Genomic DNA, 15,750 nt, shown 5'->3' with positions numbered 1-15,750 from the left:
GGAAACAAACTCACACTCACGCATCACACACATCACACACACTGACAAAAGACAAAAGTGGCAGCAGTAGCAACAGCTACCTGAGACAACCCCACGCTGTGTTGTGGCCACCGCAACCGCACGCCGGCATGCAATCAGGCCCCGCCGCTCCTTTACCTGGCCCCCACGTCTCCCCTTACCCCTAAACCAGCAATCACAACTCTGGGTCCCATAGTCCACTCCCTCCTCCAATCCAATCCAATCCTTCTCATGTTTGACTTTTTCATTAGACCTAGACCTCTCACCTAGCTTATAGTATTACAATTAGCCGCACTACTCCTAGCCTAATTAAAGCACATAACCAATTTCATTAATTTGGTGTATTGTTGTGTAAATACATAGTAGGCAATCATGAGTGAATTAATAGTTAGATATCGTTTACGAGCAACTAGACAAATTTTATTAATGAGAAAATGAGAAATATCACTAAATTAATAGTTTTAGTCGGTACATGCAGACAAATATATTATTTATTAAAATTAATGAGAAGGAAGAAGTTAAATTTGGATATTTTCAAGCATTAGACAATGGCGCATAGCACAACTAAACTATGCTTAATCTCTAATCTAATTTGGTATTAGTTGAATTAGAAGCCTAGTCCAACACTCCAATTAGCATGACCCAAAAAAGATTAAGGTCAAGGGGGATTTGTCAAAATTAGGCAACCTGGTCAAGTGAATGCGACCGTTTGAAAAAAAAAATATGATGGTCCACAAATACCATTATCACGACAAGCCTAATCATAACCTTATCCCCCTTCCCTTTACATACCCAATTTCCCATTTTACCCACCATTCTCCTTAACCCATAGTCTCTTGTGCTGGTTTTGCTGGCAGGGGGTAAAATACTGGATCAAGAAGCAATTATTATCAAGTCCTATAAAAAAAATATTCAAAACGACACCGTTTTATCCTAGTGTTGTAGATTACCTGGTCGCAAGTAGCTGCCGCGAAGGACCACCCCGCCCTTTTCAAAAAGCCTAAACACGTGTTAAGGCCCGTGATTCCGGAGTCAGAGCCAACAAAAACAAATAAAAAGAAGAGACTGCCACTCTCGTAATTTACCAAATCAATAATGGCAATTACATTCTCCCGTTGTATTTAGCTCTCACCCTCCCCCAAAACCCCCCCCTATCTCTCTCTGTCTCTCTCTGTCTCTTTATTATTAAAAACCATTCTCCAAACAGAAACCGCCAATTCCCGGTTCGCCGGCCGGTTCGCGCCACCGGTCGTCACACCCTGTTCGGGTCAATCCGTTTGGCTCCCGAGAAAACCAGAATCGCCACCGAATGATGACGTCGGGAACGAGAATGCCGACGTGGAAGGAGAGAGAGAACAACAAGAAGAGAGAGAGGAGGCGCAGAGCCATCGCCGCGAAGATCTACTCGGGCCTGAGGATGTACGGAAACTACAAGCTACCGAAGCACTGCGACAACAACGAAGTCCTCAAAGCTCTCTGCAACGAAGCTGGTTGGACCGTCGAAGAAGACGGCACCACTTACCGAAAGGTATATATAGTTCCTTCATCCTTGCTCTCTCTCTCTCTCTCTCTCTCAAATTCTCAAAGCCATTTTTGCTCAATTCGCTTGCGGTAATGTTAAAATGCGCCGTGGCGTTTGAAAACACCACTTCCGATCCGATTTTTCTTTTGTGCTTTTTGAAACTCTTGCTTAAGGTAGCTTAATTAAGCAGCGGATGTTGTAATCAGTCTGGCGCCGATCGGTGTGATCGATGGTTCAGATTGAATCTGGTGATTGTTTTACTTGCTTAATTTCTGAGTTTAATTATCTCAGCTAACGGCGTACGTTAGATCGTTAATGTCGAGAGGGTCGCACGAAGCACGAGGCTCTGAGAGATTCGTTCGATTCTTTTATATGAAAACGATGAACGCAATACTCAGAGACCTGCAAGCCTTTCTCGTGTTACCAAAATACCCCCGCTAGATTAGCGAAATGAGACTCTCATTCGGGTCTTTGTTGAGGGTATTTTCGTCATTTGGGATTCTTCCCACCTCCAACTTTCACTTGGCTTTAATACGACCGAATGTTCTCTCTCTCTTTTATAAGTCTGTTGACTGTTTTTGCTATCTGCTTCCGATTTCTGAGCTCGTGGCTAAATTTGCGTGAAAGTGAAAACCTTTTCTTTATCTCTCTGCTTTCTTTTTCTTCTTTTCGCTGCTCAAAGACATACTGTGTCTGTGTTTCGTCATTCCCGAAACTGCCACTTCACCCGCCCTAACCCGTTGTGAGACAACGAGGGCAATTTGGTCTTTCGACACTAAATGGGTACAACGACCAAGGACTTTTATTTATTTGTTTTTATCTTTTCTGGAATTGTATGGCCTGTTTCCGAGATTTGCGGGGCAATCGCAGTACTTTCCCGTTAGATTGAGAACATGGCATATGATGGTTTGTGGGCCGGTGTTTTACTTTTTTTTAATTTTGGGTTTTATTATAATTAATAATAATTAGGCTTTTTAATTTAGAATTAATTTTTTATTTGAAAAGTGGAAATTTTGCTTGGTGATTAAAATAGATATAGGGGGCAGCCCAACCAAAAGAGGTTTATGAGAGGAAAGGATGATTTCTTGTTGGAAATCCTTGGATTCCTTTTTTTGGTTAAAATTGTAATTGCAATCTTTAAGGCGGCAAAGCGTGTGTGTGGCTTTAGATTGTGACGAGGGGGGAACATGTTGGGCGATGGCGTGTTGTGGAGGGGCCGCGTAACAACTAATGTGCAGCCGCTGTTTGACATTATTGTCTCTCTTAATTCAGTCTTTATCTGAATCTGAGTGCAATTAGTCAATTACATTTTTGCCACTATTAAGGGTAGCCTAATTTTATGTAGGCAGGTTGTGTTTTGGGAGAAATATATCTTTTAGTTAATGAGGCTTCTTTTTTATATATATAAAAAAGAAGCCTATGTTTTCATCTATTGGTAGAGAAAAGAAAACATTGCAGCAAAGCGTAATCAATCAAGGACAAATTTTCAGCTTTAATCAACTAAGGTCTGAGGAAAACAATGAACTTACTCTGGCTTGCTTCCTTCTGTTAGCGATGAAATAGAGTAACAATTCTCAGTCTACTAGGAAATTGCGTGTTTCGGCATTTGTTACACTTTGAAGTACTTAGGATCTTTGCAACACCATTTTTCATGTGGTTAGGCTTTAAGATTTTCCTCAAGTGAAGTGAAAACAAATTCAGAATCTCAGACTTTTGATGAATATTTGTATAATTTTGTCTCACAATAGGTTATATGTTCATTGTTGCAGGGATGCAAACCTGTGGATCGCATGGACATAATGGGAGGATCTACATCAGCAAGTCCATGCTCTTCATACCAGCCAAGTCCATGTCAATCCTACAATCCAAGTCCTGCCTCTTCTTCATTTCCAAGTCCAGCTCGCTACCCTGCAAATGCAAACGGCAATGCTGATGCCAATTCTCTCATCCCATGGCTTAAAACCCTCTCATCAGGTTCATCATCTGCTACATCCAAGCTTCCCCAACTCTTCATTCAAGGGGGTTCCATAAGTGCTCCAGTCACCCCACCACTGAGCTCCCCAACTTCCCGAACTCCTCGAACCAAAAGTGACTGGGATGAAGCAGTGGCTGGCTCAAACTGGGCAGGGCAGAATTATCCTTTCCTGCCTTCATCCACCCCACCAAGCCCCGGTCGCCAGGTTCTGCCTGATTCAGGATGGCTTGCTGGACTGCAAATTCCCCAGAGTGGCCCATCATCCCCCACATTCAGCCTTGTCTCGAGAAACCCTTTCAATTTGAAGGAGGCTTTGTCGGGTGGAGGGTCTCGGATGTGGACTCCGGGGCAAAGTGGAACATGTTCGCCAGTAGTTGCTGCAAGTGTTGATCACAGTGGAGATGTTCCAATGTCAGATGGAATGGCAGCTGAGTTTGCATTTGGCAGTAACACATCAGGATTAGTGAAACCATGGGAAGGTGAAAGGATTGAGGAATGTGTATCAGATGATCTCGAACTAACTCTTGGAAGCGCTAGAACCAGGTAAGTTGGAATCAAATTCGTGGGCGAATGGATCCAACTGTTTCGAGAGTTCCTCAACTTTACTGGTTTTGTTTGTTAAGGACTTTGTGTTGGTGCTGCAGATGAGAGAATGAATTGGGAGAACTGTTTATGGGTCTCTTGATGCAGGTTCTTCCTTCTCTTCATGCCAAGTTCCACTTCATGTCCCAGGGTGTTTTAGTGGGTCAGTTAGAAGTACAGTGAGTAGGAGCAGCTGTTTTCTTTTTCTTTTTCTTTTTTCTACTTTTATTTTTTCCTTAACAAAAGAGCACTAAAAATTAAATTATAAATAGTTCATGGTGGTGTTTTGCCACTTCTGTTAAATTCATTCTTCCATTTTATTCTTCTTTGTCATTTTTTTTTCTCCACATAACATTGGAAGGATTCATATATGATCTTGGTTTGTTTGTTTGTTTGTTTGGGATTTGTGATTGAGTCTGATTTTGGATGTGAAGACTAACTCATTGCCTACAAGTTCTGACCTCTTCAGCTCAATAGCATGTTTGGTTAACATGCCTGCCATTTTATTACTAAAAATTGCATTTTATAAAAGTATGAATTGTAAGAAGACAAGTCCTTTATTAGATTGTGATGTACTCCTAATATAAAACGCAATATGCGTTATCTGTCTTTGGGAACAAAACAAGTATTCTTCCAGAAATACCGTCTTTACCTTTCTGCAAAAACAAGTCTTCTTCCAAAATGTGTGATTTACAAATAGAAGAATATGTGCAGAATATACAAACTTGAAAGATTCATTTCCCCTGATCATGGGTAAGTTTTACCAAGCAATCAGGGGATGCACTCAGCTTTGTCACCGCTCGATCTTCCGATATAGATCTGCAAGAGCACAATAGAGAGTAGCAGCAGCACGTGGTCTGGGCAGCGAGCCACGAAGTACATCTGCTGCAGTTATCGACTGGCTGCCATAAAATCGAGAGTTCACCTGTGTGCGGGTGGTTACAATACTACCTTCAAGTGAACATCCAACAAATGCACCTGCAATTGCAATGGATTGATGAAATTTGCGGTATAAAGAAAATGCAAGAAACTACAGATATGAAGAAAAATGTAATGGATTTATGAGGAAACTACTTAAAATGAAAATATAAAGACAAATGCAAGAAACTAGAGATGTGAACACCTTTACTGGAGCTGTATGTGTAACAAGCAGCGTAACCACCATCACCGGCTCGAACATCAGCTTCGACTGCCCTTCCATTGACGCCAACTGCAGCACTCAGGCCAGCTCCTATTGAAAGATGCACATTACCACTAAATGTCTTTACAGCCTCACTTGTTCTCAAGACAATGATAAAGTCAATCAACTCCCCGCCAGCCTGCAAAAACAAGGGGCCAGGGAAACATATTTCAACTCTTCAGAACTATTCTTACAGTTCCATCAAACGGGAAAGTGGAAACAAGGATTGGCTATTTCTGTTAGAGCAGTCGTAAATCGTCCGACAGGAGTTGCAGATAAAATAATTCACCTGTGCTCCCCAACCTATACCAAATGTAGAAACAGCAGACGGTGGAGACCAAGAGCCATCGTCTCTTCGAGCAACCACGAGACCTGTACCTATGTTGTAGGTAACCATAACTCCAACTTTCACAGCAGTGATTATTGCAAGGCCCTTCGGCTTGTCTTAGCATGGCTTCTACACTTGACTTCCCAGTCCTTAGGGAACATACCTGACCAATTATCTCCACGAGGTAATGTTTTCATAGAAAATACAAGAAATTTAGAAACGCATTTCACCATGAAATTCAAACTCATACCTTCTCATAGGCCAGAACTATATTTGCTGCCTTGTATATCTCATGTTCCATGGACTGTCCCCAAGGAATATTAACCCATGACCTCAAAGTACTAAGGTCAGTAAGATCATAGTTTGGCACCTGGGCAGCATTACTTACTTGGTCCATTAAATATGGCTGGACAGATTCAAGTTTACCGCAGCATACATCACAGACTCGTTGGGGATCAGCGAAATGGAACTTCTCCGGCATCAAACTCCTTCCCTTAGAGCAGTCACCGCAAAATATGCCACCGCAAAACCGACAGTGATGCTTAGAGTTAGAACCCATGATTGGAGGGAAAAGCTCGTAACAGAGCATACAGGCAGATGCAGAACGACTGGCAAACTGTTTCGGTGGCTCTGCTTCGAGAATGCCTCTTACATTAGCACAGTATGCAGCTGTGACTGATTGGGCCGTTGCTTTCCAAGCTTCGTCAAGGCAACCTGATATCCCAGAAAGTGTATATCCATAGATATCAGCTGAAGCAAATGAACGTACTTTCCCACGGGCTACAAGCAAGATTTCCTTCACCACATCCCACAGAATAGTAGGCTCCTTCTCTTCCCCGATAGACTGTTCCCAGCCCATGTCACTGTCCGGAAAGTATGCTCCATTGGAGCAGAAACTGTTTGCCCACTGTTCATGCTCAGGCTCCCCCACAAGAACAGAAACAGGTACCCAGTCCCCAGTTTCTTCAGAAAGTGGAGCATCATAATGAAAGTATTTTCTTTGCTCCCAATTCTTCTTCCCTTGTAACTCAGAGTCATCTTCTCTAGACTCTGCCATTATTTGGCCATCATTATCATCCTGTTTCTGCTCTCTATAAGCTTCAACTCCTCCATCATTCTGTCATCCACAAAACAAAACAGTGTGCTATCCAATTTTGAAAAGATTCAAACGCTCCATTTTATAAGTTGCCAACAAGCGCAAAGCAATACTCACATGATCACATCCAGTTAAACATGCACATAAACACATAACATCAAGAAAACCCAATTCAAAAAAGAAAAGAAAAACCGAGGGAGAATAAATACCGGCGGAGAATGGAAGTTCGAGTGGAGGGACGAGAAATCCGAAACTCTAGAAGCCAAAGCCTCGGGCTCAACCTTAGAATTGAGCTTTTGGGGACCCTCCATTAGCTTAACCAAATCAAGCTTCGTTTTTTATGTTCTTGTTCTGCATGTGCTATCCATGAAGGCGGTGGCTTCATGAACAATATTAGGGAGGATTTTTCCGAGGGACTGAGTGAGGCCAACAGAGACCAATTTATCTGCAACGTTTTTATAAGAGAACTAATATACATTGGAAATGCAGAAGCGTTTTGAGTTTTCATAATTACATTTCTCTCTCTTTCCTTTGAATTCTGCTCCATTTTAGCATCAGGTCAAATAAAGTCCTGTCTTCTTCGTCGCTCGCCAAGGCCATCATCTAGATTTCACCCACACACACTTCTGTCTTATTCTCTTATTACGCCTAGTTTCGAAAGATGGAAGAGTCCACTCTTTTGGCGAGAAAAATGGAGATAACGCAAATTACAAATTTCAACCTTTAAAGTCTAACAACTTTTTCATTAGATTGAGATGTGCTCATAATATTAGGTAATTAATTTCCACCTGTTCTATGCGTTATTTGTCTTTGGGAGGGGAACAAAAGCCATCTGCCATGATCGCATTATGGTCCGGAACAAAACCAGACGTTCCAGTCACAAAACAAGTCTTCTAACAAAGTACCATATTTACTTTTCTGATTTCCTTTGTTAAGGAATACTTTTCAATGAGTTTTGGCTTTTGTCCAGAACAAATGTGTCATTTACAAATAGAAATCGAGACGGCATGAGTATATATACACTGCGGTGGTCTCCATGTACATGCTATGTCCCAGGAAGTGTTTCATGGGCAAAGAATGGCAGCAACTGAAAGCTTCAAAGCATATGCACAGAACATACAAACTTCAAAGATTCATTTCCCCCTGATCATAGGTAACTTTTACCAAGTAATCCAGGGATGTGCTCAACTTTGTCACCCCTCAATCTTCTGATATAGATCTGCGAGGGCACGATAGAGGGTAGCAGCGGCAGGTGGTCTGGGCAACGAGCCAAGAAGTACATCTGATGCAGTTATTGACTGGCTGCCATAAAATCGAGAATTCACCTTTGTGCGGGTGGTTACAATACTACCTTCAAGTGAACATCCAACAAATGCACCTGCAATTGCAATAATTGATGATGTAATGTGGTATTATTTATACGGAAACTACTCAAAATGAAAATATAAAGAAAAATCAGGTGTAACATCAGAAATGCATATTAAGTTGGAAAAAATAGGACACCTTTACTACAGCTGTATGTATAACAAGCAGTGTAACCACCATCACCGGCTCGAACATCAGCTTCAACTGCCCTTCCAACAACGCCAACTGCAGCACTCAAGCCAGCTCCTACAGATAGATGCACATTACCACTGAATGTTTTTACAGCCTCAGTTGTTCTCAAAATAATGATAAAGTCCGTCAACTCCCCTCCAGCCTGCAACAAAAAAGAGGGCATGGGATTTTAAGTCTTCATATATATACAAAACACATACCGAGACTGGGAAGGTTTTGCTATGCTGACTTAATAATATCACATTTCAAACTTCTTAAACTTGCATCAAATAGGAAACTTTGGATTCAATTTAAAATTGATATAGACAGCAAAAACTTTATAGATTTGGTACAATCAATATTTTTCTAAAAACTGTTTTAGTCTTATTGTTGTTCCTCCATTTGACTAAACATGAATAAACATATGCAATGGTTATTTCTGTCAGAGTAGTTGCAAATTGTCAAACTGGAGAATAAATGTCAAAGTTGTTATAAATAAAATATTGCACCTGTGCTCCCCAACCTATACCAAATGTAGAAACAGCAGATGGTGGAGACCAAGAGCCATCTTCTCTACGAGCAATCACGACTCCAGTACCTATATTGTAGGTAACCATAACTCCAACTTTCACAGCAGTGATTATTGCAAGGCCCTTTGCTTGTCTTAGAATGGCATCCGGAATTGACTTCTCAGGTTTTAGGGAGCATACCTGAACAATTAATTCCATGAGTAGCGTTTATAGAATATTCATGCCAGTTAGAAAAACATTTTCATTAAGAAATTAAGAGTACATGTTAATATCATAGAGACCGATTTTATTCTTTAAATAACCAAATTCATGAATTCTTCTCCCACTATAATTTATGATCCATACAGGGGCTAATTTTTGCGCACATTTATTTAAGTCATAAGTTCTCAAGCCAAAGCAACGCGGTCACTAAGATATTGGGCCTTCTCGATTTAATTCAAACTTAAGGCAAATACGTTCTTAAGGTAAAACTGTAGCTCACTGGCTATCAAAGCAGTAGAGGCATCAACAATACATGTTCAACAGTTTTGACACTTCAGAGTCTTACCTTCTTATAAACACGAATTGCATTTGCCGCCTTATATATCTCATACTCCATGGATTGTCCCCAAGGAATATTAACCCATGAACGCAAAGTACTAAGGTCTGTAAGATCCTGGGTTGGCATCTGGGCTGCATGGCTTACTTGGTCCATTAAGTACGGCTGTACCGAGTCAAGTCGTACACAGCATACATCACAGACTCGTTGGGGATCCGCAACACGGAACTTTGCCGGCATCAAACTCCTTCCCTTAGAGCAGTCACCACAAAATATTCCTCCACAAAACCGACAATGATGCCTAGAACACATGATGGGATGAAAATGCACGCCACAGAGCATACAAGCAGATGCAGAACTGTCAGCCAACCATTTTGGTGGCTCTGCTTCGATAAGTTCTCTTACATTAGCAAAGTTTGCATCTGTGAGTGTTTGGGCCATTTCTTTCCAAGCCTGGTCAAGGAGATTATCCGATATCCATGAAAGTTTGCATCCATACATATCAGCTGAAGCAATTGAACTTACTTTCCCACGGGCTGCAAGCAGCATTTCTACCATCACATCCCACATAGTCAGCTCCTTCTCTTCCCCAATATACTGGCCCCAACCCATGTCACCGTCAGGAAAGTATCCCCCATTTGAATAGAGACCTTTGGCCCACTCTTCATGCTCAGTTTCCCACATAGGCGGAACGGAAACAGGTATCCAAACCCCAGTTTCCTCAGAAAGTGGAGCATCATAATAAAAGTATTTTCTTTGCTCCCCATTTTCCTTCTCATGTAACTCAGAGTCACATTCTCTAGATTCTGTCATTATTTGGTCATCATTATGCTTCTGCTCTCTATGATTTTCAACTCCTCCATCATTCTGTCCATAAAAAAAACAGTAGGTAGCAATTAAAATTTTGCCAAGCCGCAAGCACAAAGCAATGCTTACAGGCCGCAGACACAAAAACTAAACTAAAACAGAAAGACCTTTTTTTTTCTTTTTAATTTTTGGAGAAAGCCCTAAAATTGAAACCATGCCACCGAAAGACTGTACCTTCCCATTTCCCCGGATTGAATTTTACTTCTGAATCGCAAAGAAACCCTAATTGTTCTCATAGGTGAGGCAACACCAGCTCAATTTTGGGACTTTAACAGAATGATAATCGAATACGTCAAGATATACACATATAGAGTATGATCAAATCCCAAAACTTATTCTTTGCCCACAAAAGAATTCAAAACTTAAACACACTCACATAAATGAAATCAAGAGAAGCAGAGAGAAGATGAATATTACCGGCGGAGATTGGAAAGTGGGGTGGAGGGTGTCTTCCTGAAGCGAGAAATCCGAAACCCTAGAAGCCAAAACCTCGGCCTCAACCTCAGAATCGAGTTTATGGGGCCCCTCCATTAGTTTAACCAAATCAAAGCTTCGATCTTTATGTTCTTCTTCGGCGTATACTAATCATTCAGGAACAATCGCAACTAATTCCGTGAGGACGAAGAGGGATTGTGACGAAAACAAATTGCAAAACACAATTATTATTGCTCTTATTATTTTGGATAGAATAGAAATAGGATTGGAGAAAAAACATGAATTGCTTATAGTAGAGGATGAAGCTGTGTCGTGTCGGCCAGTCTTCGTCTCTAAAACGTTTCCTTCGTCTATTTCTAATTACTTCATTTGCTAGAGTTTTATTCAATTAATCATTATTCATTTTTCATCAAATAAGTTTTGTCTTTCTTTTTCCAAAAGAAAACTCAATAAGCATGTGTTGCAGTGTTATCTTACAATTTTAGCAAAGTTATAAAAAATAAAAAAATATTTGTTGAAAGCAAAGCTTAATTTTGGAAAATATGTTGGTAACATAGTTGCTAAATTACTATTATTTGAAAGTTAAGTAATATCTAGTTACTAACGAGGTCTAATCCAGTAAAATAATATGACATTTTACAATCCTAAAAATTTGTCAAAAAGCAACATAAAACATAGAAAATGGAAAAAATTTCTATTATATTTATGAACATAATCTAAACAAGCAAAAACGATTTCTTTCATCGCCAAGAATTGTTTACAACATTAGTGATTTGCAAGATAATAGACTACTTATATCTTGCTCCAAACTACAAGCACATGGTGAGGGAGGAGATTTATCACACATTCAAGATGTCATAGGAATTAGAACTTGAGACCTATTGTCCGCAAGTCAATGTCATTTTTTATTAGACTAGACTCTGTTGACACTTTCTTTGGTTGTTATTTTAAGTATTATCTTACCTTCCATTTTTTAATTATTAACAAATATATTTGAGCATGAAATTAACAAGAAATTGAAAATAATAATGATATATGTGAAATTTACCTCATTATTCTAACATCGCAGCGAGCGAACCGGCAGAGACGAACGGTGTTGTCTTAGAAGCCACTAGCAGAGTCTGAGCGGGTCACCCATGGCAACCCTGTTCCAGAGTCCGAGTCCGAGTCATAAAGTGGCGAGCTTGGTCCTGGTCCTGGTCCTCTTAGCTAGCCTCTACGGCTCCTGCCGTGGATCTGAGTCTCGGATCCATCCGGGTCGCGACCTGTTGGGCACTCAAAGGAGGAACAACGGCAGTCAGAACCAGATCCCGAGCTGCAACGACATGTCGTCGGAGTCACAGTGCTCCCGGAACCCAAAGTGCCGGTGGTGCCGCAGCGACGTCCTCAACGACATGTGCTTCCCAAAGCTCGAGGCTTTGCGCTTACCCCCACAGGTCTTCTCTTGCAAAATTGACTACAGTCGTCTCAACAGAAATCATGAGAAAGCTTAGCTTGAGTAGATTTTAAGTTAAAGTCAGCTGCTTTTAAATATTTTTCCACTTATAATCACAAATCAATGCTTGTGTGTTGTTGTTGTTGTTTGTTGAGTAGGGAATTATGCATCTTGTGATCTGTAAATGATGTGTTGTGAATTGAAATTGATCTGTTCTTCAATTGAAGATCTGATTCTTTTGATAGACTGTAGTTGAAGTTGTGATTGTTGAAGGTTAGATTGTGTTTTTCCCAGCTAAGGATTAGGGTTTAATAGAATGGGAAGTTGAAGTATCAGAGGAAGTGGATTAAGCTTGAGCAGCCTAAGATTAAGCTTAATACATGTGCCTCAAAAGTAGTTTAAGTAGCTTAAGATCATCATATCCATGCCTTAGGAATTGAGGCACATTTTGCAAAATTGTGTGTGTTTCATTTTCATATGCATGATTTGTACATTTATAAATTAGAGGAAAAAATATAGCTGCCTGCTTGTAAGTTGTGCTTGTACAATGTGAAAGGAAATCAACTTAGTACATTTTGCTTGTAAGTTTTGTGAGTGATCCGTGGAAACCTAGAAGAAAGCATGAAGCCTGGCATGCAAGGTAATGGGACAACTGGACAAGGGTTAGCGGCAACAAGATAATATGCAAGGGCCACTTTGTTGTGCAAAAAACCCTCAGGTTCAGGTGTAGAGCAATTACGTTTTTGAATCGTTTCTTTGGGTTTCGCAGCTCCGCCTGAAGAAGATGATGGGGGGTCTTTTATTGTTCTTTTCATTGATAAAATTTGTATGCAACTTGCAACTTGCAACCAACTAGATTGGAACTCTGCAACCACAGCCTCCCAGCATACAGCACCACTGGTTATATCCTGTAAGTCACGTGGTGTGGGTGATACTATACAACTCCTCATGTAATCTCTTGCACTCCAAAAATAAATGTATTACAGTTCCTAAACCCTACACAGTGGGGATAGAGCTTGGTTTTTTATACCATGTCTAGCAACTTTCCACTTGAGAACAGTCAAGTACGGAGAAAATAAGGTTGCTGCTCTCAGATGCAACTCAGATATGTATGGGGTGTGCCATGAATGTTATGGCTTTAGTTTAGTTTGTATAGCTGGATGTTGGGGAAGAAGGGAAAACCAAAATGATGAGTACTGATCCGGTTGCTCGAATGGAGTTGAGATCCTCTTCTTTTGCCCTTACTCTCAGGAGTCAGGACCTTCTAGAAGTATTATGTCTGGGATTTCAGCAAGTGGCATTAGTGATTGAGCTAAATAACAACACAAAAATGTGGGGTTAGCAATAAAACCCGGGATCTAAGAGCTAAATTGCTGGAGAAGAACGTGGGGTTTTTCAACAAAATAATGTCTTCCTACATATAGAAAGAAGAAACCAATGCAGTCCCACATAGTACTTAGTATCAAGAATTGTTTCAAATTCAAGCATGGAAAAGAAAAAACAAGCAATAAACGGTTTTTTAAAACCAAAACACTGCATCTGCAGCAATAAACTGCGCATCAAGACAACGATTCTTCTGATAAGTTAATGAAAAGAAACAAATGAACTCACAATCGTCAAACAATTTCAACTACAAACATATTATTTGAGCAACTGAACTAGGTTTACAAATCAAATCAAATCGCGGCGAACAAGATGAGCCTCTTTTTCCACCTTTAAAATTAACGAACAAATTGAACATATTTGTTCAACTTTACAACAAAACAGAGACAGACAGCAAATCAATTCACACTGCTTCATCAACTTTGGCTCCGCCGCCACCAGCAGCAGCAACAAACTGCTTCACAGCATCCCTCATATCATCACAATTCAACCCATCAAAGAACTCCATCAACTTCCTCAGCTCCCGGTCCGCCATGTCATCCACAAACGGTCGGACTGGAACGGCATTCTCCGGTTGTAAAGAATACGAATTTGGATTATCATCCACAATCACCGCCCGGCTCAAGTCCCTCCCTAACCCGGACAAGTCCTTCACCAACTTCCCATCCACTTCTTTACACGCGTCCCTGTAGAGCCGGTGCGAAATGACCCGGTTCCGGTCCAACCTGTCCAGCACCAGGGACGCGTACTCTCTCAACCCGGCCGTGAACACTACCAACTCGTACTTCTCTGCAAGATTCTCCAACAACTCGTCCACACCAGGCCGCTTCAGCACGTAGAAATTCATGGCTACGCCGTCGATATTCGGCCGAATGACGAAATCGTACTTCTCCGGCCGCGGCTCGGCCTGAGAGTGAACCAATGTCTCGTCGAGGTCGAGAAACACGGTCCGCTTCTCCGCAGAGACCAGCGGTGGGAGCAGGGTGTCGAAGAAAAGATTGCGTCGGATCGGGTCTTCGGATCCGGGTTCGGGCTCGTGGATTTGGGATTTCTTGAGGATCTTGAAGCCTTTGTGGCGGTTGGGGGTCCCTATTCGCGCTAGCTTGGTGAAGAGCTTGATGAGGCGGCGCTGGCAAGTGAAGATCGAGGAGAGCACAGCGGAGGAGGCCGAGGCTGCCGCCTTTTTCGCCGAGGACTTGCCGCGGGTGCGCCGCCTGTTGGCGCTCTTCTTCACAATCTTGGACACCATTTCTTCAAATTCTCGCTTGCCAATTTGTCTTCTTCAAAATCTTGATCAGAAATCAAGACAGAGAGCGAGAGAGAGAGAGGGGTGTGGAGTTTGAAATGGTGGAATTTGAGAAAAAGGGGAGTTTTTAAACCTTAGGTTCGGTGTAACGGTCGTCAGTGTAGGTTCGGAACCGAAGCTGAGGACAAGTGGTTATTGGTTTAGGTTCGGATAAGTGTGAAAATTGAAGGATGATTAGGATTGGGGATTGGCTGGATGGCAGGTTTTAGATTGAAGTGAACGCGTCACTATCAGTGCAAAATTACAGCTTTTGCCAACTCCCCTAAATTCGCCTTCCTATTTGTTATTTCTGAGAACCTTCCACATTTGTTTTTCTCTCTAAAAGAAGGTTCTATATTTTTGTTATGTTTCAATGCTTTATATTTTGATTGCCTTTATTATTTTTATTAAAATGAACGAGAAAAATAAATGTAAGATAATTTCCAATTGGAAACAAATATCTCATTTTAAGAAATCCCAAAATCATTTCTTTCGTGTTTATTTGACAGAGAGAAATATTTTTAAGATCTTAACTGCAAATTTGGGATTTTTATTTATTTCTTGTTCAAAAACCCTTGAGTGATACTCATGAATTTAAATGTTTTTAAGTGAATTAATGAATTACCGACCGTTCTTCCCAGTTCTCATCTCTAACAAGCTTAACATGACCATACCTCCATTTCGACATCCCATCACTTAACGGATTTTAAGGATGGCCGATCTAATGGGAAGGCCAAACTTACAACAATTTTGAAAAGTTGCATTTGAGTGAAAGTTGATTGTGGTTGTTAATTAGCTTAATGCAATGGAAGATTAATTATCATCATGTTGGATAATAGAAGATCGACAGGATGATAATTTTCCAACTCCAACAGAAGTTTAGACATTTTACTTCAGTTTCATTCCAAGGCTTCTTAGATTGTCCACGTTCTTGATGTTCTATCAGTTTACAAGTATCAATTGTCAAAGAGACCGACCGATGACACCTTTTACGTAAGACTTGCTGTTTTCATGCAACATGTTATAAAGAAACAAAAAAA

The 15,750-nt window shown here is 40.9% G+C and overlaps 3 protein-coding genes and 1 pseudogene across 5 annotated transcripts; 1 reads left to right on the top strand and 3 right to left on the bottom strand.

The window, feature by feature from the left end:
* The first annotated feature begins 1,153 nt into the window (after positions 1-1,153).
* Positions 1,154-4,491, top strand: LOC110756106 (BES1/BZR1 homolog protein 4). 2 transcript variants are annotated; one of them, XM_021957496.2, is made up of 3 exons: positions 1,154-1,546; positions 3,310-4,058; positions 4,160-4,491. In XM_021957496.2, exons 1-3 carry the CDS (start codon positions 1,328-1,330, stop codon positions 4,161-4,163), a joined length of 972 nt encoding a protein of 323 aa, XP_021813188.1. In that variant the 5' UTR covers positions 1,154-1,327; the 3' UTR covers positions 4,164-4,491. The 2 variants fall into 2 exon arrangements, with proteins under 2 accessions (XP_021813188.1, XP_021813187.1); XM_021957495.2 differs by having other exon boundaries at positions 3,310-4,400.
* A 45-nt stretch (positions 4,492-4,536) lies between these two features.
* On the bottom strand, positions 4,537-7,465 carry LOC148295290 (uncharacterized; annotated as a pseudogene). The gene is made up of 5 exons (XR_015835521.1): positions 6,911-7,465; positions 5,856-6,722; positions 5,567-5,768; positions 5,221-5,416; positions 4,537-5,075 (listed from the first exon to the last, which is right to left on the bottom strand). The product of XR_015835521.1 is annotated as an uncharacterized LOC148295290 (transcript).
* A 127-nt stretch (positions 7,466-7,592) lies between these two features.
* LOC110756108 (uncharacterized) lies at positions 7,593-10,983 on the bottom strand. Its single transcript, XM_021957500.2, has 5 exons — positions 10,590-10,983; positions 9,315-10,172; positions 8,747-8,947; positions 8,205-8,400; positions 7,593-8,079 (listed from the first exon to the last, which is right to left on the bottom strand). Exons 1-5 carry the CDS (start codon positions 10,701-10,703, stop codon positions 7,895-7,897), a joined length of 1,554 nt encoding a protein of 517 aa, XP_021813192.2. The 5' UTR covers positions 10,704-10,983; the 3' UTR covers positions 7,593-7,894.
* Positions 10,984-13,603: 2,620 nt separating this feature from the next.
* On the bottom strand, positions 13,604-14,752 carry LOC110756123 (uncharacterized). Its single transcript, XM_021957515.2, has one exon. It carries the CDS (start codon positions 14,672-14,674, stop codon positions 13,829-13,831), a length of 846 nt encoding a protein of 281 aa, XP_021813207.1. The 5' UTR covers positions 14,675-14,752; the 3' UTR covers positions 13,604-13,828.
* Positions 14,753-15,750: the final 998 nt, after the last annotated feature.

The sequence above is a fragment of the Prunus avium genome, chromosome 4 (genome assembly GCF_965620075.1).
Source record: "Prunus avium chromosome 4, drPruAviu1.hap1.1, whole genome shotgun sequence".
NCBI lineage: Eukaryota > Viridiplantae > Streptophyta > Magnoliopsida > Rosales > Rosaceae > Prunus > Prunus avium.
The sequence above is the reverse complement of the archived record's forward strand: the minus strand, read 5'-3'. Positions and strand labels throughout refer to the sequence as shown.